This window comes from Rhinopithecus roxellana, chromosome 21, assembly GCF_007565055.1.
Source record: "Rhinopithecus roxellana isolate Shanxi Qingling chromosome 21, ASM756505v1, whole genome shotgun sequence".
Lineage (NCBI taxonomy): Eukaryota > Metazoa > Chordata > Mammalia > Primates > Cercopithecidae > Rhinopithecus > Rhinopithecus roxellana.
The window spans coordinates 42,319,699-42,346,009 of NC_044569.1; the positions used below are offsets into that span (position 1 = coordinate 42,319,699).

General features: G+C 42.3%; 1 protein-coding gene and 1 non-coding gene across 2 annotated transcripts in view; one reads left to right on the top strand and one right to left on the bottom strand.

The window, feature by feature from the left end:
- Positions 1 to 1,201: 1,201 nt before the first annotated feature.
- Positions 1,202 to 26,311, bottom strand: part of MYOM1 (myomesin 1) — a 98,691-nt gene continuing 73,581 nt past the window's right edge. The window contains exons 18-30 of the mRNA XM_030925823.1: positions 24,578 to 24,714; positions 21,016 to 21,160; positions 19,911 to 19,970; positions 19,551 to 19,618; positions 16,466 to 16,579; positions 15,512 to 15,599; positions 13,849 to 13,887; positions 13,649 to 13,754; positions 10,737 to 10,900; positions 7,303 to 7,339; positions 7,040 to 7,062; positions 6,158 to 6,213; positions 1,202 to 1,947 (exon numbers count right to left, since the gene is read on the bottom strand). Coding sequence (XP_030781683.1) covers positions 1,654 to 1,947; positions 6,158 to 6,213; positions 7,040 to 7,062; positions 7,303 to 7,339; positions 10,737 to 10,900; positions 13,649 to 13,754; positions 13,849 to 13,887; positions 15,512 to 15,599; positions 16,466 to 16,579; positions 19,551 to 19,618; positions 19,911 to 19,970; positions 21,016 to 21,160; positions 24,578 to 24,714 — 1,331 coding nt within the window. The 3' untranslated portion in view covers positions 1,202 to 1,653. The remainder of the gene's footprint in view (positions 1,948 to 6,157; positions 6,214 to 7,039; positions 7,063 to 7,302; positions 7,340 to 10,736; positions 10,901 to 13,648; positions 13,755 to 13,848; positions 13,888 to 15,511; positions 15,600 to 16,465; positions 16,580 to 19,550; positions 19,619 to 19,910; positions 19,971 to 21,015; positions 21,161 to 24,577; positions 24,715 to 26,311) is intronic.
- On the top strand, positions 23,975 to 24,038 carry LOC115895554. Its single transcript, XR_004055750.1, has one exon. It is a non-coding gene; the product is annotated as a U7 small nuclear RNA (small nuclear RNA).

Sequence of the window (26,311 nt, forward strand, 5' to 3'; positions counted from 1 at the left end):
TGCCTTTAGCTCCCCGGCAGGTGTCCACCCACTGGCAGTTTCCTTCTGGGTCGGCTTGTTCAGAGGTAGGCCTCTTGCTGAGGCAGGGAGAACTGCAGACTGCTCATGGCCAGCCACCTTCCATGGGGTCCACTTGACCCTTGGGAAGCTCATCTACTTGCCGTATATGGGAGTGAGAACACAGCATCTGGCTCCTGCTTGGTGTTCAGTGTCACAGCAGCAGCATCCAGCACTTGTCTGGACAAGAGGATTGGCCACAGTCAGATGAGAAGCAATTTCCAGCCTTAAACTTGTGAAGGAGAGGGTGTGCAGCAGTTCCTGCCAACTGTATAAGGAAATGTCTTGCCCCATCCGCTACCTTTGGCAGGAGAAAGAAGGGGAAAAAATTGTTTTTATAAGATGGTCTTGTTCTGTCGCCCAGGCTGGAGTGCAGTGGCACCATCATGGCTCACTGCAGCCTTGACCTCCCAGGCTCAAATGATTCTCCCACCTCAACTTCCCAAGTAGCTGCGACTATAGGTGGGCACCACCACACCCAGCTGATTTTTAAAATTTGTTGTAGAGAGGGCTCTCGCTATGTTGCCCAGGCTGGTCTTGAACTCCTGGACTCAAGCAATCCTCCTGCCTCAGCCTTCCAAAGTGCAGGTGTGAGCTACTGCATCCAACAGAAAAAACTTTACCTTGACAATTTTCCTAGAATGGTGTGTGTTACGTGTATGGCTGTGTGTGTGTGTGTGTGGTGCTGGGGTCAGGGAGGACAAAACTTTCTAAAACAGCTGCTGCTGGGATGCTCTCAGCAAACCCCTCAGGGAGTGGCAAGTTCCACAGCTGGCAGTTCTCTGCGCTTAGAATGAAGGCTTCTTTTGTACCTTTTATTCTTAGCTGTGGGCCCTTAGTCTCCAATTCTGGCACGAGGTACCTCACACCATCTTATCACATGTAATTGGCACACTACGTTCAATTGCCTTGTGTATCTTATTAATGGAATGGGCTTGTGTGGTGAGCCACCGGATGTGCCCGGGCAGTGTAATTTCACACCCCTCAACCTCGTTGAGCTCAGATGACTTATCTGATCATGTTGCAAGGTACTGCTTCCACCAAAAGGAATTTCAATCAGAAGATGTGGCACAAGAAGCATTGAGAAAGAAGCACCAAGAACACCCAACCTAGTAGCAAAACAGCAGGAATTTGAGAAACAGTGTCGGGGAAGAGGACAGATGTGAAAACTGTTTATTCATACTGAGGTGTCCAGCCATAAGACGCCCGTTGAAAAGCACACCATTTCTGTGACAACACACGAGACACGGCCGTGGCTTCACAGCTGCAGCTAATCCCAACTCGCCCCACAACACATTCGTCTGCCCTCTGACCATCACTCAATGTCCCTCCAACTTTATTCAAGTCTTCTCCTTAAAACTCTTTCCTAATCTTCATCCTATGAACGGTATTTTCTTAACACATAATTTTGTAGATAAGGCAAAACAATTAAAGTGTCACTAGTTGGTGCTTTTTTATATGAATGAAAGATCTGACATTATTTGCCCCTCAAGCCAGAAAAGAAGAGGGAGGAGAAAGCACAAAGACGTGTCATCCTTAACCCAAACCATTCACACTCAAGTCGCACAGGCCGGCTGGCTCTCCTCGCACCTCCGGTCACTTGGCCTTCTTGCCGCCTTTCTGGGCCTCCAAGGCAGCCGTCCTCGCCTCCTCCTCTGGGATGAACACGCTGACAGTGAAGTCGCTGGTCTCCGAGCCATACTTGTTCTTCACAACCAGCCCGTATTTGCCCGAGTCAGCGGTGCTCACGCCGTTGATGGTGAAGTACGCGGTCTTCCCGGCCTCGAACTTGAGGTTGCAGTGGTCATCTGAGGCCAGGGCCTTTTCGTTCTTCAACCACGAGACCTCCGGAGGCGGGTCTCCCCACACATTGCAAGTGAGATTAAGGGCCTGCAAGACAGGTTTTATGGGAGAGAAGAAGATAAATTAGATATAATACACACAATGTCAACAATCTTGCCGGCTACTGGCTTGGCATGACCAAAGGGAGGATAAGTAAAAACCTCCTGGACCAGGGTTTAAAGTAGTTATGTGTATGCACCCGTGTGAGTTACAGTTAGAAATAACGTCTGAGGGGATCTCCTCAAGGCCTTTATATGCTTTCCGGCTTCTGGAATGCTTATTCTCAAAAACACACAAAAGAGTTTATGTCTATTCCCCATTTTCACTTTCTCCTTCACAAACGTATAGATGCCTTTTGCTCTATTGTGGCATTTTGGGTTCTGTCTCAGTAGAGGAATCTCATTGCTATAACTGCCACCTGCTCACTTTTGCATTTCATTTGTGTCAAAGAGCCGGGCAGCAGAATCACGGCAGCTGCTTCAGATAATGTTACCAATTTTCAAATTCCACCACCATTATTTTACTTCTCTCCTCAAACCCCACTCAATCTGTCGCAGTTGCAGTGTTCCCTACCAAAATGTATTCCTAAAGAAAACATTCTCATCCGTGCTGAAACCTTCTTCTAAAAGATCGATATTCTCAATATATACGTAGATACAAGGTCCACAGTTTACTTTACCTTACTTTTTTTAATTGAAAAAAATTTAGATAATTGTAAATTCACATGCAATTGTAAGAAAGAATAAAGAGATCCATAAGAAATAATAAAGAGATCAGGTGTGCTGTCTACCAAGCTTCCCCAGTGGTAACATTTCGCAAACCTGTAGTACAACGTCATAACCAGTATATTGACATTGAGGCAATGCACTGACCTTATTTAGGTTTCTCTAATTTTACTGGTGCTTATTTGTGTTTGCGTGTGTTTCATTCTATTCAATTTACAGAATATTTTCATCACCACAAGAACGCCTTGTGTTGTCCTTTTATAACCACACTCACCTCTCTCCTCCAACTTCCAACCTCTGTTCCTAATCTCGGGCAACCACTCATCTGTTTTCCATTTCTAATATTTTGTCAGGTCAAAGATATTATATAAATAGAATCACGCAGTCTATAACCTTTCAGAGAAACCTTTGTAACTCAGCACAATTACTTGCAGATTCATCCAAGGTGCTGCATGTATTGATAGTTTGTCCCTTGTTATTGCTGAATAGAATGTCATAGTATGTTTATGCCCGTAAGGGTCATCTGAGCTTTTTCCAGTTTTGAACTATGATGAACTAAGTTGCTATGAACATTTGTGTACAGGTTTTTATGTGAGCATAAGTTGTCATTTCTGTGGGATAAATGCCCAGGGATACAATTGCTGGAATGTATGATAAATGCATGTTTCACTTTTTTTCTTTATTTTTTTTAATTAAAAAAATAGAGAATAGAGATGAAGTCTCATTATGTTGACCAGGCTGGTCTCGAACTGCTGGTCTCAAGCGATCTTCACATCGCGGTCTCCGTAAGTGCTGGGATTACAGGCATGAGCCACCACACCCAGCCCATGTTTTCTTTCTTTCTTTCTTTTTTTTCCAGAAATTGCTAAACTGTTTTTGAGTGGCTATACAATTTTGGGTTACATTCCCACCAGAATATACAAGTGATTCAGTCTCTCCACAGCCTCCCCACCATTTGCTGTTGTACACCAGCCCACCCAGCTTCTATTCTCTATTACAGCAGTTCTGATAGGTGTGGTGTGTTATTTCATTGTGGTTTTAAAGTTCACTTGCCTGGTGGCTAATGATGTTGAATTTACTTCACATTTTAAAATTCCATTCTTGTATTTTTATCTTACTAAAATCCAGACGTGATAAGGAAAGAAGCAGGGCTCACAGTGTATAGAGAACACACCCATCTACCTATCTTTCTAAAGAGTCGTACATGCTTATTTGTTACCCCTTATGTAGGTGTATCATTTACAATTGGACAGATTAAGAAATCTGTTTTTCTCCCATCACTAATTAATATTTCTTACTGAATTATCCTACAAATATATTTCAGTCAAAAAAAGAGGAGTCCAATGATTATCCTTAAACCTAATGAGCAGATTAGGTATATGCTTTTGGAAACTGTGATTACCTGTAGTTAAAGCTTTTAACAAAGTCAAACAAAAAGTCCCAAACACTCCCTGACAGTCTAGTGGTTAGAAAAAAAAAAATGCAAAAAACAAAAAACCAAACTCCCAAACACCTTAGGCGTCATGGAGAACTCTTATCCACACTTCAGATTTGAGTTCTGCATTACAAAGTACTGTCATATACATTCTCTTTCTTAATTCTCAGTACGACCTAGAGAGCTGTATATTTTTAACCTGATTGGGTGAGGAAAATAGAAAAGAGAGTTGAAGAACAAAAGAAGCCCTGCAGTGGGTGAGCTTAAACTTAACCGTGATCCTATTTTCCACCCATGAGGAAACGCAGTTGAGTGAAACCTACCTCTTGCTAAAGCATTTCCACATGCCTTGCTTTGTTACCCGAATTCCAGTCACCCACTGTGTGTCTTCACTGCCCTTTGAAGTGGAAAATTTGTTCTGCTACAAATATCTCTACCCCAGGACTGGTATGTTAAACTTGTTTTAATTTATTTTCCATTTATTTTTTGTAGGCAGCATCTTACTGTGTGTTCCAGGCTGAAGTGAAGGGGCATGTCATGATTCACTGCAGCTTTGACCTCCTGGGTTTCTTGAGAGAAACAAACAGGTGTGCACCACCATCCCCAGCTTTTTTAAAATTTAAAAAAATTTTAAAAATTTTTTTGTAGAGACGTGGTCTCATTATGTTGCCCAGGCTAGTTTGAACTCCTGGGCGTAAGCAATCCTCCTGCCTTGGCCTCCCAAAGTGCTGGTTTACAGTCATGAGCCACTGCACCCAGTGGCTGTAAACTTTTTAATGAAACATAAAGATAAAAAAAGGGAATCCAGGTTAGAGATTATGTTGATTCGCTCAGACTGTGTAGAGTTAAATGAAAGCGAGGAAGGCCTCATTTGGCATCTTTATCTTACAGGGGCTCTTTGGAAAATGCACAGTACTTGTTGGGGACAAGTTGCAGTGATTTACGTGATGCCAAATTTACAATGTTGTGAACTCTTGGAGAGATCATTATAGAGACAGGTTACATCAGTTTAAAACCGAATGGAAAGAAACCAGAGGGGCATGTTCTATTTTTTTGTGTGTGACAGGGTCTCTGTCACCCAGGCTGGAGTGATCTTGGCTCACTGCAACCTCTGCCTCTTGGGCTCAAATGGTCCTCCCACTCAGACTCCCGAGTAGCTGGGACTACAGGTGTGCATCACTACACTCGGCTAATTTTTGTATTTTTTGTAGAGATGGGGTTTCGCCGTGTTGCCCAGGTTGGTCTCAAACTCCTGGGCTCAAGTGATCTGCACCCCTGGGCCTCCCAAAGTGCTGAGATTACAGGCGTGAGCCACCGCGCCTGGCCTAGGGGCACATGTTCTCAGGATCCCCTGGAGTTCTGTCACAGGGGAAAAAAATTAATAAAGAAAGAAGGAAGCCTGTTTTCAACAGAACTACAGCCTATAGAAGTTTCCATATCGCACTGTGTTAGAGGTAATTTCTTTCTTCAATTTTATTTGTCATAGAGTTAACACAGAACATTTTCAGTTTCTCATAATTTTAAAGGGTGACTTTTGAAAGATACTAAGTGGTCTACATATGTCTATCAGAGACAAACTTTTATCCTGATGCTTGACCTGTAAAATATTAAGATGATTGGAAAACCGACTGATTTTTTTGAGATGGAGTCTCACTCTGTTGCCTGGGCTGGAGTGCAGTGGCATGATCTTGGCTCACTGTAACCTCCACCTCCCAGGTTCAAGCAACTCTTCTGCCTCAGCCTACCAAATCGCTGGGATTACAGGCACCTGCTACCACACCAGGCTAATTTTTGTATTTTTAATAGAGACAGGGTTTCACCACGTTGGCCAGGCTGGTCTCCAACTCCTGACCTCAGGTGATCCACCTGCCTCAGCCTCCCAAAGTGTTGGGATTACAGGCATGAGCCACAGTGCCTGGCCAGAAAACCGACTGATTTTTAACCTTGTGTTTGGTTACTCTGGTTAAGTATAAGCAGCTATGGAATAAGATGAAGGTGGTAGGCTGTTAAGTGTATCTTAAAAGAAGGAACCAAGGCTGGGGTGCTGAAACCTGTTCCTAGTGCAGAAGGAACAGGCACAGGCAGGCTCCGTGCTTACCTTCCCCTCCTGGATGGTGACCACATCTGGGAGACCTCCCAACACCCGGGCACGATCTGAAAGCACAGGCATTTTGGGTTAATCACTGCAGTGGCAAGGCCAGTGGCCATACTCACAAAACCACCCAGGAGGCTACAGTTCCAGTTCAGTTTCCTTCTCCTGATTCTTCTGTACAGTTTTCAATATGCAAAAGAAGAAAATGATCCACGGATTCAGGATTTTTCTTTTTCTTTTTTTTTTTTTTTTTGAGACAGAGTCTTGCTCTGTCACCTAGGCTGGAGTACAATGCCACGATCTCAGCTCGCTGCAACCTCCATCCACTGGGTTCAAGAGATTCTCCTGCCTCAGCCTCTCGAGTAGCTGGGATTATAGGCACCTGCCACTGTGCCTAGCTAATTTTTGTATTTTCAGTAGAGACGGGGTTTCACCATCTTGGCCAGGCTGGTCTTGAACTCCTGACCTCAGGTGATCCGCCCACCTCGGCCTCCCAAAGTGCTAGGATTACAGGTGTGAGCCACTGCGCCTGGCCCTTACAATGTTTCTTGATGTTTCTTTTCTCCAATACATACACACTTTTATGAAACACTGTATCTGCAAGTGACTAACAATCTATTGTATAATTTGCAGCTAAGAGGTTTCTCAGGATGTCTGGGTTGTAGCTCAAGTCAAGGGTGGGGTGACATTCTTTACAATGTAAACTGAGACCTTCTTTTCATACATATTCTTACTCAAAAGACTAAAATGAAAACATATGCAGAACACCTAAGATTTAAAAAAGAAAAAAAAAAACACTTCCATTCTCCTCCATCTGTAGTCATAATAGCAAAACAAAATTATCTTTTGAATCTATCCCAGGAGTACTTGTGAAAATGGTTTACTCACTTTTCTCGGCAATGGCAGCTTGTCTGTGGTTGAGAGAAACAAAGAAGAACTTAGTGTTAGTATTACTTCAAAGTAGCTAAACTTGACGACATTTTCATCGCCTCAGAAACATTTTGCTGTTCAATATAACAGTGGGAAGTGCTACTTCTACTGTATTTTCTGAAATAAAAGGCTCTTTCTAACACTCAGAGGGGTAAGCAGTAATGCAAGCTTCCAGGGAAATTAGTGCATGCAAGTGGCATTGGTTAGGACAAGGGACTTACTTCAACCTCTGGAATTCAGCATAGGCCTCGTCGTATGCTTTAAACGAAAAAAGAAGAGTTAGGATTTTCTCACCCAGAATTGACGACACACAGGGTTATTAAAATTCACAACTGGAGATCCTTGTGATCGGTCCAGACGTGACTAAACTGACTTGGATTAAGACTGTGTTTATGTGTTCACTCCACAGCTTAATGTACTTAACAAGGCCAGGAAATACTTTCTAGGCACAAAATATGAAATAGTAGATTTTAGAAGCTTTCAACTCAGCCAGAGGGTTTCAGCCCCTCAAATGGAAAGGCAAAGATTAACTCCAACAAAGAAAAAATGGGAATAAATGTCTGTTTCTTATCTTTTTTTCAGATGGAGGCTTGCTGTGCCCAGGCTGGAGTGCAATGGTGCAATCTCGGCTCACTGCAACCTCCACCTCCCAGGTATAAGCGATTCTCCTGCCTCAGCCTCTCAAGTAGCCGGGATTAATCAAGTAGCATGCGCCACCACACCCAGTTAATTTTTGTGTTTTTAGTAGAGACGGGGTTTCACCATGTTGGGCAGGCTGGTCTCGAACTCCTGACCTTAAGTGATCTCCCCTCCTTGGCCTCCCAAAGTGCTGGGATTACAGGCATGAGCCACTGCGCCCGGCCATAAAAGTCTGTTTCAAAGAAAACCTGGCTGTTGAGTAAACATCCTGAGTGTCAAACAAAAACAAAAACAAAAACTTTCTCTTATTAAATTATCCCAGACATCAGAGCCTCCTAGATAGGCAGTTAACTCTCTTTCTGTTATGCTGTCTGGTCTATTTGGGCAAAAAAGCACAAAGAGTTACTGTAATCACAGAGGGTGCTGGTGCTGGCCTGAAGCAACGTTTCTTATGCCATGATGGAGAGGGGATGAAAGGCAAGTGGGACAAGAAAATGAGATCTATATAATTCTCAAATAATTTTTTTCTGTGCCAGCAGAGTAAGCCACTTTGATTAAAGATTCGGGCAAAATGGCAGCTTCTCTGGGACTACAGGTGCCCGCCACCATGCCCAGCTAATTTTGGTAATTTTAGTAGAGACGAGGTTTCACCACGTTGGTCAGGATGGTCTCGATCCCCTGACCTCGTGATCCACCCACCTTGGCCTCCCAAAGTGCTGGGATTACAGGCGTGAGCCACCGCACTCGGCCTTGTTTTTCCAAGAGACAGGGTCTTGCCATTGCCCAGGCTGGAGTGCAGTAATCACAGCTTGAGGTAGCCTCAAACTCCTGGGCTCACGTGATCCTCTTACCTCTGCCTCTCGAGTAGCTGGAACTATAGGTGTGTACCACCACACCTAGCTATTCTTAATTTTTTTTTTATTTTGTAGAGACAGGATCTCGCTATGTTGTCCAGGCTGGTCTTGAACTCCTGGGCTCAATCGATCCTCCTGCCTCAGCCTCTCAAAATGTTGGGATGACAGGTGTAAGCCACCATGTCTGGCAGGCAGCTTCATTTTGAAATCCCTCTCACCTCATCTTTCATCTCCTCAGTGGTCTAGGAATCATAATATTTTAAGTCTAGAGAGTGCTTAGATAATACTAGTTTATTCCCTCATTTTACAGATGGGAAAAATAAGTATCAAGCTAGGCTTAAAGTTGCTGGTCCTGAGTTTTTCTCAATGCACAATGAGGGGTAGACTGGTTAGGCGGACCCAGGCTAAGTCAGTGCTTCCCCTTGTCCCCACACCACTCTGAGAGAGAGGTGGGAATGGCCGAGCCAATCTGTGCTTGGTAGCAGTGGCAATGCTGGTAGGACAATCTACAGACTTTTCCTTAAAAAGGATTTCAGAGTGGGGTAGTTAAATAAGCTTTGGTGGACCAGAGAGTAAAAATAAAATTTTAAAAATTTTACATTTTTCCACCCACTGACTGCCTCCCTTTTTCGATTGTGTTTCACACTGTCAGATGGAGTGTGGAAGAAATCCCCCGCCACTGCGCGCTGGTGACGCAGGCCAGGTGTGTCCTAGAAAGTCTGCGTCCCTCTGGAGCGGCTGCTCCCATTACTGCAGGTCCTGCAGCGAGTCCTTCTAGTCACCGTGAGTGGGTGAGGTGAAGACAAGGGGATTCAGCACCAAAAACACTGAAAGCAGGGTTGAAGGGCTACGCTCTAAATGATGAATCTGCTCTCTGAGGTTGAAAAAACCTGAGTTACTGAATATTGAGGTTGTATTTATTTATTTATTTTTATTTTTTATTTTTTGACACAGTCTCGCTCTGTAGCTCAGGCTGGAGCACAGTGGCACAATCTCGAATCACTGCAACCTCTGCCACTTGGGCTCAAATGATTCTCCTACCTCAGCCTCCTGAGTAGCTGGGGTTACAGGCATGTGCCACCACAGCCAGCTAATTTTTGTATTTTTAGTAGAGACGGGTTTCACCATGTTGTTCAGGCTGGTCTCGAACTCCTGACCTCAGGTGATCCACCCGCCTCAGCCTCCCAAAGTGCTAGGATTACAGGTGTGAGCCACCGTGCCCACCTGAGATTGTATTTTAAAATGAAGGAGTAGAGGAAAAGTCAGTCCACAGTTGTCTTTATTAACTTTAATACAGTATAGACTATTTTATTTTATTTATTTTTTATTTTTTTAGAGATGGAATCTTGCTCTGTTGTCCAGGCTGGAGTGTAGCAGTGTGATCTTGGCTCACAGCAGCCTCAACCTCCTGGACCCAAGTGATCATCCTAGCTCAGCCTCCCGAGTAGTAGGGATTATAGGTATATGCCACCACACCACCACACCTGGCTAATTTCTTAAAATTTTATTTTTGAAGAGCTGGGGTCTCACTATATTGCCCAGACTGGTCTTAAATTCCTGGCCTCAAGTGATCCTCCCACCTTGGCCTCCCAAAGTGCTAGGATTAAAGGCCACCATACCAGCAGACTATTTTACTTTTGTAAGAAAGAATAGGATGAAGAGTATAGTTCTGGGAAAGGGAGAAATGGCCCAGTATTTTTTAACTTTTTACTTATAACTGAGCATTTATTATTATTTATTTATTTTTATATTTTATAGAAACAGGGTTTCGCTATGTTGCTCCAGGCTGGCTGGTCTTGAACTCCTGGGCTCAACTGATTCGCCTGCCTCCCAGAGTAGCTGGGACTACAGGTGTGTGCCACTTTGCCCAGCTACCTTTTTTTTTTTTTTTTTAGAGATGAGGTTTTACTATGCTGCCCAGGTTTGTCTTGAACTCCTGACTTCAAGCCATCCTCAGCTATCTTTTTTTTTTTTTTTTTAGAGATGAGGTTTTACTATGCTGCCCAGGTTTGTCTTGAACTCCTGACTTCAAGCCATCCTCCTGCCTTGGCCTCTCAAGGTGTTGGGATCACAGGCATGAGCCACCATGCCCAGCTCCCTTCATTCCTTTTAAAAGGCTCATTCATCTAGAGTAAATCTGAATCTGCAAAATAGCTGTTTACCTTGTCCAGAAAGATCCACTGTCTTCTGATGTCCAGTTTTGCCATCAAAGAGCTCCATGATGTACTTCCCTTTGTCATTCGGGGTGGGCTCATTGATTTGCAGCCAGATCTGCTCTCCAGTGACCCCGGTCTTCACTCTGTCTGAGTACCTAACGGCGGTCCCACTGTGAAAATCGAAGAAAACTCCCTTAGCGTTTGCTTCCATCCAGAGCTGAGCTTTACTTTGTCTCTTATTGAAGCTCTTGCCATAAAGTTTTATAGGCTTGCAAAAAGTGAGGGATCTGCATATGATTATTCTTCTGCTTCAGAAAAATTATGGGCCACTGACACACACAACTAGGATTCCAAGGCCCAAGTTCTGACAGTCAGAATATTTATTTATTAATAACTCCTCATAGCAGTCTGAGGCCCAGGGCAAATCACAATACTAATACTTCTCAGTGGTATTATTATCTTTGTTTTAGTTTGGATTTATTTGTAGGACTAGGGCAATCTATAAAGCTAAAAGGCCAAACTACATATTACTTTACTGCATATTTCATCTAGATAATCTATGGCTATAAATCAGATTTTACAAGCTAGTCCAAAAACAACTCTTATGGAGGCTCAAGTGGTTGTCTAGACCAAATAATTAAGATGCTTATGCTCTGCTGGTCTAATAGCAATTTCCTCAAAACATCCTTTCAGTGTTCTCATTTTTGAACAAGTAATTCTTTTAGAGAAGATATAAAGCTTTTTGATTGATGATTCAATGAATTTTACTTCTCTCACACTTCAGACTGATATATTAGAATGTCCTAGATGTCACAGAGGAATTTCCTGGAATTGGATCTATTTTAGCTTATAATTACTTTCCTAAAATGTATTCTGAAAGAAACAGAACAAAGGAGTAAGCCCCAACATTCTACACTGGAATTTTACCAATTCTCAGTTTCATGACTCGGTTAATAATAAATCGTAATACTAGCGAAAGCACTGTTTTACATAACAGTAAAGTCATCTTAAAGAAAACACAAATGGCTGCTTTGTGGCACCTGGCTCTGGCTAACTGTTCAAACTAGCCCAGTGGTCCCCAACCTTTTTGTCACCAGGGACCGGTTTCAAGGAAGACAATTTTTCCACAGACCAGGTAGGGGGAGGGTTTCGGGATGACTCAAGCACATAACATTGATCATCAGATTCTCATACGGAGCATACAACCTAGACCCCTCACGTGCGCGGTCCACAATAGGGTTCGCGCTCCTGTGAGAATCTAAAGCCACAGCTGATCTGACAGGAGGCGGAGCTCAGGTGGTCATGCTCGCTCCCTCGCCCACCACTCACCTCCTGTTACACGGCCCAGTTCCTAGTAGGCCACGGACTGGTACCCGTCCATGGCCTGGGGTTTGGGGACCTCTAGTCTAGACTTCACTGCAGCTGGAATCCAGTGGCAGGTAGTGCCATGATGAACCGGGCTCTGGAGCCAGGCTGCCTAGGCTCAGCCTTGACCCACCTCTTAGCTGTGTGACCTTAGGCAGGTCACCTCCCCGAGCCCTAGCTTCCTCATCTCTCAAGTGAGGAGCACCTCCCACGCAGAGTGGTGAATGTGAAATGAATTCACATATGTAAAAGGCTTTGAGCAGCGCCCCCCATACTGTCAATGCCACTGAGGGTACAGTGTGAGGAAACTTACTATCTGTACCCTCCTGGGGATGCCACGGGACCTTCTTCTCAGGGGGCTCCTAGGAACATTTGCAGTTTGGAACATTTGCATCCTGAGGTTGGACTGAAGGTGGCTACACTCCATCAGATTATCTATGCCAGGCCTCGGTTCTCTTTCAGTTCAGGATATTTCAAGGAAACACGGAGGTTAAGGATACTGTCAAGAGTGTAAACGGGAGGCCTGGTTTGATTTGGAAGCTGATTTCAGCTCTTGGAATCCCAGAAGTGAACTTGAATAGAGTCCCTGTACAACTGCACGGAGGTTCAAACCCACCTTCCCCAAATTCACCTTGAGCTCTCCAAAGCCTTCTGAGGGTGGACCAGAAACATGCTAATGTCTCACTCTGCCAGGCGCTATAACATCAACAACAATAATCTTGGGCACTCATTGGATTAGGCTTCTTTGGTGGATGCGCACTCATTCATACCATGGGAAATTAGGTGCCTCCTGGGGCACACTGCTTCATTTCTGTTCCAGACCACAGCATGTGTTAACCGTGTGTATAGAGACAAGGGTAAGAATGTGGCTCCAGATGCCTGGCACAGCACAGGGAGCCCAAGCACGATTGTCTGGAGGTGGAGGCTCCATTATAGAGATGCCCGTGAATTATGGTACTTCTTCAATCACAAATAAAGACGTACTGTAACTATTACTGGCCTCAGCATGCACATGTTGAGGGAAAGAGCTAATCTCCCAGTAAGAGAAGGCCCTGGTGGTTCTGTCCTGTGCTCACCAATGTCAGACTTGAGAATTAAGAAGACTCCTTACTTGAGAAGAACATAAAATTTTTTTCCCTATCCTCCTCTCTTCCATTGGAGAATTTCTTTTTCTTTCTTTCTTTCTTTCTTTTTTTTTTTTTTTTTTTGAGAAAGTGTCTCACTCTGTCACCCAGGCTGGAGTGCAGTGCTGCAATCTCGGCTCACTGCAACATCCACCTCCTGGGTTCAAGCAATTCTCATACCTCAGCCTCCCCAGTAACTGGGATTACAGGTGTTCGCCACCACACCCAGCTCATTTTTTTTTTTTTTTTTTTTTTTTTGTATTTTTAGTATAGACAGGGTTTCACCATGTTGGCCAGGCTGGTCTCAAACTCCTGACCTCAAATGATCCACTCACCTTGGCCTCCCAAAGTGCTGGGATTACAGGTGTGAGCCACCGCACCTGGCAGGGAAAGAATTTCTACACAGCAAGTAAGTTCCCATTTACTTACTTGTGGGACCAGTTAACTTTCAAATCCTCCACATAGTAAGTTACAAAAGAGTACAGTCGGATGCCCTCGGCTGTGCTCTGGATTTTCAGGTCTGTAGCAGACAAAGCTGAAAGAAGAAAATAGCATATTTCATGCATCTGCATGCCCCTCCTGGCAGGAGGATCATAAAGCATTGTTGTGGTGTGAAATGTTTAACTTACCTATTTTTTTGCATACTTCTGTCATCAGTTCCTTAAAGGCTGTGGAGAGAGATTCAGAGCCAAAACTTTAGCATAAAAATTCTCAATGTAAGGTTAAATCTCAAATTCTTAGTTCTCAAAACTTTCCTTTCTGGATGAAAGGAAATGGAAACAAGGTGAATTTGTGGACCCACTGATAATGAGTATTCTTTGAGGAAATAGTTCAGTTTTATCAGCTTTTAAAGGATCCCTGCCTATTTTGATTCTTTTCCCCTTGAATTCTTTGTAACAATCACCATATTTACATTCTAGAGAAAGGGCCACAAGAGATTTCTAGGAAGGTTCTTGACTTTGGGATTCTCTTTCTTCTCAATTCCCAGGAAGCCTTAGTTTACATTAGAGGACATTTTCTTTTTTTTTTTTTTTCATTTTTCTTTCTTTTTTATTCTAAGAGGGTGATATGAAATACAGTAAATCATAATAAACAAGGTAGTTCTAATTTGATTACAAAATTTTAAAATGGTTTATCAAGGGTTGATAGGTGCAGCAAACCACCATGGTGCATGTATACCTATGTAACAAAACTGCATATTCTGCACGTGTATCCCAGAACTTAAAGCAAAATCAAAAAAAAAAAAAAAAAATGCTTTATCATTTCAGAGGTTAAACAACCTCAAATTAAATCAACTCATTTGTCATGAATCAACTCATTTGTATGAAGCCAAGAAAATCAGTGTACTCAAGTGTTATTAAACGGTAATAGCTGCACCTAAACAAGCTAATTCTTCACTTATTAGTCAAGAGTAACTGACACCCAAAAAAGACATAACTGTAATTCTATTGTTGTTGTTTGTTTGTTTTGAGATGGAGTCTCGCTCTGTCACCCAGGCTGGAGTACAGTGACGCGATCTCAGGCTCACTGCAACCTCTGCCTCCCAAGTTCAAGCAATTCTCCGGCCTCAGCCTTCCAAGTAACTGGAACCACAGGTGCGTGCTACTCCATCCAGAGGACATTTTCTTATCCGTGTCATCGATTCATACTGAATTAACCATGTAGGTCTCCTGGCCTTCGTCAGCCTGATAATGCTTTTTGCCAATAAACACATTTAGCCCCACCTCTGCCCAAAGTAGGAAGGTGAAATTAGTCAGACTTCTGCTGTTTGTTAGCAATATTATATTTAAAATCTTGTTCAGGAACAAAATTGTAAGTTTGGGAGTCCCAGGTAGATTTTCATCATCATGATATATTTGTCCTTAGCAGTCTCTGAAAAATGGAATTTGCTTTCTTGCTCTGGTAAAAACTGCAAGCCTTCACATTTCATATGTAAATCTTGCTTGCTACCTTTGGAGTGGACTATTTTTTGTCATGCTTCTGACAAAAGTTTTTGAGCCTGGAACATTTTTATAGAGTTGAAACAAAAATGATTTAAATTGAAAACAGACCCCTTGTGGATTCTGGACTATAAATTCTCTAAGGATCAAAAATACACTTCTGATTTCGAAGACGACTAGAAGTGAGGTATTTTTGAATAAAATAGTTCACTCTACTGGAATTTCACTTAAGCCAAAATCTGTGGACAAAAAACGTCAGCATGATTTCAATCGTCAGCTCGGTCTCAATCATCATTCTGGTAAGCTGTATGCAGAAACACACAAGACAGACGCCAGCGGTTGGTGGACTGACCTTCATCCACAAGCTTCAGTCTGCTCTTATCTTTTCCTCGGTCATCTTTCAGGATAACTTCATAAATCCCAGCATCTTTCTTGGAAAACTAAGGGGGAATAGATATACCACATTGCACCTTTCATAGCCGCAGGGCATGGTATCTGTAATTTTTTTTCTTCTGCTTCTTTTTTTTTTTTTTTTTCTTTTTTGAGACAAGGGTCTCACTCTGTCAGCCAGACTGGAGTGCAGAAGTATGATTATAGCTCACTGTATTCTTGAACTCCTGGCCTCAAGCCTTGGCCTACCAAAAGCCGTGGGATTACAGGTGTGAGCCACTGCACCTGACCTGGTATCTGCATTTTTAAAGGCCCTTGATTTACAGAACTGTGATCAAAACACTCTTTGAATAAGCATCTAACTGTGTGAGTGGTGAACCGTTCACAGATGCAGAGATGCACCTCTCTATAATAATTTGATCAGTGAGCTAGCAGTCCTGACTTTTTACCTTCTAAGGCTGTAATTGATATGAGGCTTAAAGTCCTTACCTTTTACTCTACCTTCATTTATTAAAAACCAGTGATCACTAGCTTTATAGTGATATATTTAAATGCTGTGCTCTTTTAAATAAGAAGTGATAAAAATCTATCCTTAAATGAACACCATGTCTGATGTCTCTGTACTTTTAGGACCAGGAGGCTTAAGTACAAATGAAGAAGGATCCACTTCACTGCCCATATATGGATAAAAGCAACTCAGAAAAGCGAGTTGTGGCATTCAGCTAATATTGGTTTGCTGTCTACCAAATCCACACACGTCATAAGGCTAGAGAAGCTTTTGTGTTCCTACAGCAGTTGGAAGTAAGCTAATATAAATTCCCTGGTCATGAAAGGAATACAGAATCTAGTCACTGTTTTAGGCTAAGACAGAGGGTAGAGAGCTAATATATTACATTTTGCATTTATAATCACCTACCTCTGTTATAAGCAGGGTACATATACCATCCTTAAAGTCGTGCTTTTCATCCACTGATATCTCCCTCTCATCTTTGTACCACACAATATGAGTCTCCTTCTTAATATTTGCCACCTAGGAGCAAAACCATAATTACTTTTTTTAAAATAAGGAAATGTACTCTTGTGAAGTTAAATAGTTCTTAATGCAGCAAGATATAAAAGAAAAAGCACTGAACGTCGAGTGAGAAGACAGATTTCTAAAGGAATCAATGGAAAGCTATTTTAATTGAGAAAAGAGTTTAGAATCAAGTGGACACCAATAGAATAAACCTAAATCAATAGCATCTCTATTTCCAGCAGTGAAAATTTGACTTTAACATCACTGTGGTAGGAAAGAAAAGAGAGAACAGATACATTCATACTGATATACATACTTAAACGAAAATAGAAATCTCAAAACCAAAGGAAGACAAATCCCATCAGATTAAAATACAGGCTGTGTTAGAAAAACAAATAACTTTATTAAAGGAATGGAATGAGTAAGCCCCAATCTATATCTAAAAATTTAGTAAAACATAAATGAAGCATTGCAAATATATGTGGAGGGGAGGCATGGATTAATAAATTAATTACTTAGCAATTTTGAGGAGACTCACTGAGATACACATCTCCTCATCATGTCATCTGTTTCAAATGGACTAAACAACTGCATGTGGTTAAAGGGATCCTGACCTTTATCTACATTGCTTGATTTTTTTTTTTTTACAAAGGAGAATCTACTCATGTATTTCTTGTATAATTCAAATTCTATGAAAAAGTAAAGACTTCCTACAAATCAAGAAAACTATCTCAAAGAACCCCACTGAATAACGGGTGAAAGGTACACACCATTTCCCAAAGAGAAAATACAACTATAAAACCAACAGACAAAGAAAATGTTGTCTCATTGTACATGAGAATATACAGGTTTTAAAATACGAAACAATTTCAGCTAATAAATAAACATAGGAACCACCCTGGTAACTGCAGTGAAACCACTACACACAACCACTCCGCAGCTTTGGGCTTTGCTGAGTACATTGCTCTTGAAATTTGGACATAACCCTTGTGTGGATCCCGGAAGTTCTGCTTAGATAGTTGTTACAAGAGACACTAGGTCCTTAGGGCATGAAGATTTTTAGGTTGTTTTTTTTTTTGTTTTGTTTTGTTTTGTTTTTTTTTTTTTTTTTTTTTTTTTTTTTTTTTTGCCGTGGCCCTTTCTTGCACCTGCCCAAAGTGGATCTTGTCTCCTTGCATCTGAGCTTTCTGTTGTCTGGGATGGCAAAGGTCATAGCTCCACATGTGGACTCCTGAGGGAGAGGAAGGTCCCAGTGTGCAAGCTAGGGTTCCACCTATGTTCATTGTTTTTTTTTTTTTTTTTTTTTTTTTTTTGAGACAGAGTCTCACTCCATCGCCCAGGCTGGAATGCAGAGGTGTCATCTTGGCTCACTGCAACCTCAGCCTCCCGTGTTCAAGCGATTCACCTGCCTCAGCCTCCCAAGTAGCTGGGACTACAGGTGTCCACCACCATGCCTGGCTAATTTTTGTATTTTTAGTAGAGACAGGGTTTCACCACATTGGCCAGGCTGGTCTCGAACTCCTGACCTCAAGTAATCTGCCTGCTTTGGGCTTCCAAAGTGCTGGGATTACAGGCGTGAGCCACCGTGCCGGCCCCTCCTACGTTTTTTTGAGTAGACTAGCGCCAAGCAAGGCCCACCATACTCTTGTGAGTCTGAATGATTAGGTGCGCATACTCCAGGAACTGTAATGCCACATGTGAGGGGCCAAATTTACAGGAATTCCACAATAATGGAACAAAGAGCTGTGGGGAGACAGAGGGAGCGGGAGGCCTTCTAGAGATGACTGTGCTGGGCCTGGAAAGGATTTTGTCAGAGAAGCTGAAAGAAGGTCATTCCAGGCATTGGAATGACAGCGTTAAGCACGAACTGTGTGAATATTCACAACCCATTTCCAGGCTGCCCTGGATTGCTCAGAATCTGGGAATGGGGCTGACTCTCCTGAGAAAGGCCATCACAGGACACCAGAGCTCCTCTGCAGGGGGCCACAGCAAGCGCAGAAGGCGAGGGATGTGTAGGCTTTTGAAAAGGGATGGTTTATAGGGAGGGGCCATGTGGATGAGGAAGTGAGTCGGGGACAGCACGACAGGGCAACTGGGATAAGAGAGAAGCTGAGGGCTTCAGCTGCTGCCTGAGAAAGAGTTTTTCAAGCAGCGTTGCCATTTCCTGTGAGGCTAAAACCTAGAATTGATTTTCCTTATATGTATTTCTGATAGACTGCTGTTTCTTTGAGTTTATCAGATCTAGTAGACACTGGGGCACTTGGGTTCTGGGTGTTATCATGACAATTGTGAAATCCACACCAAATGCCACACCTACGCTTCCACGTGTCCTTGTCAGCCAGCAGGACCTTTACGCTCCCGCTCCAACATCACCCACCAGTTCCTTACCCCAAACATTTCCGATGACTCACTCAGCTACACACCACAAGCTAAAGTACAAACTCGTTTAGAAAGCTATACAGAATTTTTTTTCCTGAATCTTTTCAAAGTCCTAATAAGACAATTGGTTGTGAGCTGCCAACTCTTTTCCACATCTCTCCTTCAAGACAGCACAGTGGCTTGGAGTCAGTGGCACAGCTGGGGAACACCCAGGGGTATTGTTGCGTCAGCCTCACAATTTACTTAGCAAGGTCCACGAAACACTGCAGCTAGAGTGATTCTGGAATAGGTCTATGACTTAGAACACAGATTTGGCTTAAGACAAAAACAATGTGAGAGTCTTTGGAGATTACTAATTAGATAAAGGTCTAGGGTCTTACTAACTAGGTCATTAGTGGAGACTAGGAGTGATCACCTTGCCTTCTCATATTTTATGCCATTTTATTTTAAATCTTTCTTATCAACACATGATTACAGTAACATTCAACAGTAAATATGTGTCCCACTTATCATTTTGGCTCAGATGGAAGAGATGAAAAACTGATCTTCCTCTTCTTTACATTCTATTTCCCTTGAATCAAATATTAAAAATTTATCTATCTCTTACCTTGCATTTCAATAGTACATTACATTCACCAGTCACTTCCCAGCTCAAATACTCAGCAAAGTGAGGACCTATAAAATTTTAATGACATTAGCAATTACTCTATTAATCACAAATGCAAAATCAAAGCTCATACTTAAGTCCTAAGGTGATTTACGTCTGAAGTCAAATTTTTAAAATTCTAGATTTAGCTTTTAAATATTTTAATGTCTACATATTTAACTGTAAATATTTTCAATTATTTTAATTTACTAGGCATTATTAACATAATAATATTCATTTTAATTTGTTATGGAAATAACCTTGGAATATTTTGTACAAAAAAAATTAAAATTTTTCTCTTTATCCACTGCCTATTTTTACCTTGTTTCCTGATCCATTCTTGCCGCTGGAATTCAGCTTCTTTCTGGAGCTTTTTGAAAACTACAAATTGAAAAACAAGGAAGTGTGAAATTGAGTTGGGTGGTATAAATGCACATGTCAGCCACTGCACTAAGTGATTTATATTCATTATTGTAACACTCATACATTGTGACAACCCTGCTCATTTTTTATCTTTACAGATGAAGAAATAGGCTTAGGAAGGTTGAATAAATTGTACAAGGTCATAAAGCTAGGAAACAGTGAAATAATATTGGATGTTGCAAATACAGAGCTCTGGCCAGCCTTTCCATTGCCTTTGTAACCGCCACATTTTAAATCTGGGTGGCAGTAAGTGAGCAGCTGATTTACTACAATCTAGTTACAATGTATGATTAGTAGATTCGCAACGCACTACTTTTGCATATTTTTATTCTCAATTTTAGTAATTTACAGTAAGTACACATGGCAAAACAGTATCATGGTTTATTTCTGAGACACATACAGTCTTTGTTGTATTACAATCTCCCTCACTGGAGAATTTGAGCAATAAACATTTGTTTATATATGAAAGTATTTAAATGCAGTCTTGCCTGTGGGCTAGGGATAAATTTGGTGTTCTTTTAAATTAACTTTCATTTCTATGAAATAAAATACCATGTAAAGTATTAACTGAAAACTGTATTTTTTTTTTTTTTTTGAGACAGAGTCTCACTCTGTCGCCCAGGCTGGAATGCAGTGGTGCGATCTTGGCTCACTGCAACCTCTGCCTCCCGGGTTCAAATGATTCTCATGCCTCAGCCTCCCAAGTAGCTGGGACCACAGAGGCATGCCACCACACCTGGCTAATTTTTGTATTTTTTGTAGAGGCGGGGTTTTACCACGTTGGCCAGGCTGGTCTTGAACTCCTGACCTCAGGTGATACGCCCGCCTGGGTCTCCCAAAGTGCTGGGATTATAGGCATAACCTACTGCGCCCAGCTGAAATTTGTATTTTGAACATTAGAATTCAATTAAGAAACAATTCTAATGACAACTTTTGTGCCATGAGGTATTTGGATTGAAGGGAGTAGCAAAGCCTGCTGGTTAATGTTCCACGGAATTCTTACCATCTCCAATGAGAACAACAGTAGAATGGTTAGTTGCTTTTCCATCTTGAAGCTGGAAAGTGTACGTTCCCTCATCCTCATCCTGTAGCTTCTCCATGAACATTTCAATGATGCCAGTGTTTCGGTCAATATGCATTTTATATTTCTTCAGTGTGAAAAGAAAATGACAGAGAAATCACTGAGGCAGATATTTTACTTGGATGACAATAAGCTTGATGAAATAAAAATAAACCCCAAAGAGTAATAATTTTAGGCTAGGTGCAGTGGTTCATGCCTGTAATCCCAGTACTTTGGGAGGCCAAGGTGAGGATTGCTTGAGGCCAGAAGTTTCAGAACAGCCTGGGCAAGCAAAGCGAGACCTTGTCCATATAAAAATAGAAAAATAGCTGGGCACAGTGGCTCACACCTGTAATCCCAGCACTTTGGGAGGCTGAGGCGGGCAGATCACCTGAGGTCAGGAGTTTGACACCAGCCTGACCAATATGATGAAACCCCATCTCTACTAAAAACACAAAAATTAGCCTGGTGTGGTGGGATGTGCCTGTAATCCCAGTTACTTGGGAGGCTGAGACAGGAGAATTGCTTGAACCCAGGAGGCGGAGGTTGCAGTGAGTCAAGATTGCACTATTGAACTCCAGCCTGGGCAATAAGAGCAAAACTCTGTTTAAGAAAAAAAAAAAAAAAAAAAAAAGGAAAAATTAGCCGGGCATGGTGGTGTGCAACTTTAATCCCAGGTACTCAGGAGGTTGAGATGGGAAGGATCTCTTGAACCCAGGAGGTTGAGGCTACAGTAGAGCCATGATTGTGCCACTGCACTGCAGCCTGAGCAACAGAAGGAGATGATGTCTAAAAAAAAATTAAACATTAAAAATTAGAGTAATAATTTAAATAAAATTTCTTCATAACTGAACAAGTTCTTCATATTCTTATACCCAGGAAAAGGGAAATATTATGTGGAGTTTTTGATCTAGACCAGAATAGATTACTAAAAAGTCTGAAATTCAGTTTCTTAAATCTAAATAAAGTTTGTTACCCCAAGTCACAAAATGTCAAAAAGTTGTCTTTAGACTCTCACATTACCTTCCAGATTACATTATCTATCTATCTATCTATCTATCTATCTATCTATCTATCTATCTAGAGATGGATTCTTGTTCTGCCGCCCAGGCTGGAGTGCAGTGGTGCCATCTTAGCTCACTGCAACCTCTGCCTCCCAGGTTTAAGTGATTCTGCTGCTTCAGCCTCCTGAGTAGCTGGGACTACAGGTGTGTGCCACCATACCCAGCTAATTTTTGTATTTTTAGTAAAGACGGAGTTTTACCACGATGGCCAGGCTGGTCTTGAAGTCCTGACCTCAAGTGATCTACCCACCTCAGCCTCCCAAAGTGCTGGGATTACAGGCATAAGCCACTGCTCCTGGCCTACATTATTTTTAATAAGTAGAATAATGTAAAACTATAGGCAGCAGAAGCAGGTATCTTGCTCATTTATCGCTATCTCCTTGGCATCTTGCACATGCATGGTATATAGTAGTCAATTAATAAATATCTGCTGAATTAATACTTGAAAAAAAAGCTTCTAAATCTATTTACTCTCTCTTTTTTTCTCTTTTTAGAGACAGAGTCTCTGTTGCCCAGGCTGGAGTGCAGTGGTGCAATCATAGTTCACTGCAGCCTTGAACTCCTAGACTCAAGCCTCAGGCCTCAGGCTCTTGAGGCTAGGACTACAGGCACACACCACCATGCCTCACCAATTTTTAAAAATTTTTTGTAGAGATGATGCTTCACTATATTGCCTAAGCTGGTCTCAAACTCTGACCCTCAAGCAATTCCCCTGCCTCGGCCTCCCAAAGTGCTGGGATTACAGGTGTGAGCCACCATGCCTGGCCCTATTTGCTCTTAATGAATGGAAATAGCCCTATTAGACTATACTTATTTTATCATATTGTTTAGACAAATTTTTTTCCGCAGAATGTAAAGATAAGTTTTAGTCACTGGGCATGCAAGCACAAACTCCATGATAGATTTGAATTTGTTAACTTTTGCTATATATAAAATATCACAGAATGAAGGCTCAGGCTTGGGATGAACTCTGTGATGCAATTCATGCTCCCGAGCCTCCCCTGCAGGAAGTCAGTCTCCAACTGAGATCACATGTTTGCTTAGCATCCCCCATCCCATCCTGCTCCCCAACAATAAATCATTTGAACGAGAAACAACTTCAGACTCTCTTTCTAAGAAACTTGACTTAAGAGAGCAGGTGCATACTCTCAAGGCAACACATGTGCACGCTTGAACACGTGAAGGGGAGTAGTCTATATGCACATATGCATGAATGTTCACTCAATGACTGTGGGGTGATGGGTGAGGCCGACAACACTTTTCCTTCCTCTCCCCTGGCCAGGTGGTGGTCACAGCAGTTGAGGGAACATTTTGAAAGTGGAGAGGAGATGGGTCGCAGTGGACACAGGAGTCAGGAGTGACTTGTTCTGACCCAGAGCAAGTCACTCTACGCATTGGGAAGGACTGTACTGCATACTCTCCTAATATTCATGGTACTCGTTTCCCTCTAACAAGTCCTCAAATGTTTTAAAAATACATCTCAGTGAAAAGGGAAAGGGTTGCTAATAACAGTCACAAACCACACCTCCTCTGCCCTTTCAGTTTCCCATTTACACCCATGATAGCACAGGTGATGGTCAGAGCCCCTGAACCCCCAGTTCTTCGATACTACTGGGCACTGGCCTGATCTTGACTTGGCTGATGTCTGTGGGGAGGACAAATAAAGCTTAGATGTTGTAACTCTATAAAAACAATGTTTATGTTAAAAGGAAAGGAAAGAGTATGTTATATATATATATATAATTACCTATGTAAATATGACACAGATATACACATAGAGAAGCATAGAAAAATGTCTAAAAAAGTATATACCAATATGTACATCAAAAAGCCATTAGAAGTGTTACAGCTGTTTTAGAATTCATCTAGCAGGCTTTCCGGTTTGTGCTGGAAAGAACCCCCAGCACTGCCACCAAATTAACAAAAGCCGTAAGAATGTGCGATTAGTCCTTTCTGAGTCTTTAATGCTTTTTACAATAAGGATGTATTGTGTTTTTAACCAGAAAAGCAATGAAAGGTATTTTTATTGAATTTTTCAGAGCCATTAGGACAAGAGGCCTGTTCTTCATATAAGGAATCAAGTCCGTGCTGAGGTGTCCAGTGTGAGTATGATGTGAATTCAGGTAAGGGTATGGGCTCCTCTGCCTCCCAGGACAACCTCTCTATTTTCATGGGTGATCATACATCTCGGTTTGCCTGAGACCGTTTTGGTTTATGACTGTTTATGACTGCTGTCCTTTCATTCTCAAAGCGTCCCAGTTTGCATAATATGATATAGTCAATCTGTATTTTCATTTCACAGTTTTCACTTGTGAGAAGGATTTAAACTCACCCACTCCACCACCCAGCGGTTTTTATAACAACATATCCACATCCACATAAGGCTTCCTCAGTGTATTCTACAATGATACGTTAAAAAGGCAAAAAAGTGTAAAACCTACCGGGCCTTCAAAAATTTCCTTCTCGTTAAATATGTAGTTGACTTTGGCATTGCCAGACAGCTTCTCAGCCTGCATCCAAAACCGGACCTGGCCCTTTTCCAAAATTTCAACTGCCAACTCTGATTTAACTGGGACAGCTATGAAAAGTAAAAATAAACACAGTAATTATATTGGTAACCAATTATATTGGTACTCATTTTCCAACAAGCGAAAAACAAAAAACAAAAAAAATCCGGGCAATGGAAATGACAATGTAGCACCTGCTTCTTGCAAAGCTCAGAGACAGTGAGAGTCGCAGGGAAAGGCTTAAAGACACAGGGACTCAGCTCTGATGCTGGGACTGTCATTAGAGCAAGTTGTTCATCCTCTTTGAATCATTAGTGTCTCAACTGTAAAAATGAGGAAAATGAACTTACCTCTAGGGGCATGGGGCACTTGTAGTCAATATCTGTAACTTTCTACCAAGGCTTTTGGTTGGCGTTTTTTCTTTTTTTTTCTTTTTTGTTTTTTTTTTTGCAACAGGTTCTCGCTCTGTTGCCCAGGCTGGAATACAGTGACACGATCTCGGCTCACTGCAACCTCTGCCTCCTGGGTTCAGGCGATCCTCTCACCTCAGCCTCCTGAGTAGCTCACACAACAGTCACGCACCACCACACTCAGCTAGGTTTTTTTTTTTTTTTTTTTTTTTTTATTAGACAGGGACTCACTGTGTTGCCCAGGTTGGTCTTGAACTCCTAGCCTCAAGTGATCCTCCCTCCTTGGCCTCCCAAGGTGTTGGGATTACAGGTGTGAGCCACCTCATCTGGTTGGCAGGTGCTGTATTTTAAAATACCCTTTTCAAGTTTCAAGGGATGCTTTTCTTTGCATTATTCCATATTCACTAGCAAGTTCAGTGTGATAAATTCATTCCAATGCAGGACTGAGAGGGGGCTCAGATGTCATCTATCGAGGGGGTTTCAAGGCGGAGAGAAGGTGGGTTTTGGAGTCCCACCAAGATCTGGACCAGTTACTCTCCTCCTTTAGATCTTATGTCCCTCACCTGCTAACATGGACGTGCTATGAAGAGTAAATATAAGGCCGGGCATGGTGGCTCACACCTGTCATCCTAACACTTTGGGAGGCCGAGGTGGGTGGATCACTTGAGGTCAGAAGTTTGAGATCAGCCTGGCCAACATGGTGAAACCCCGTGTCTATTAAAATTACAAAAATTAGCCAGGCATGGTGGTGGGCGCCTATATCCCAGCTACTCCGGAGGCTGAGGCAAGAGAATTGCTTGAGCCTGGGAGGCAGAGGTTGCAGTGAGCCAAGATCACACCACTGCACTCCAGCCTGGGCAACAGAGTGAGATGAGACTCTGTCTCTAAAAAACAAACAAACAAACAAACATAAATATAGTAAGAGAACCATTAAGGTACTGTGAATAGTGGTCTGTGTTCAAGAAGGTTGGTTCTCTTCCTCCCCTCACTTTACTGATCTCTTTACACAATCTCAACTACACCCCAGGAGACAGTGGTAACACATCTGGGTGGCAGAGCTGAGAGCAGGGTCACTCCTCCATCTCTTCTGTATTCCTCTTGGTCCTGGTTGTCCACAAGATGGTTTTCCGGTGTGAGCAGGATGTCTGAGTGCACCAGGGCAGGCAAGGGCAGAGGCTAAGTTTCTCCCTTACAGGACGTTCATGCTTGCTACAAGTAAGTCTTGAGGAGAGTAGAAAGTACAATTTCTTCTAAAAAT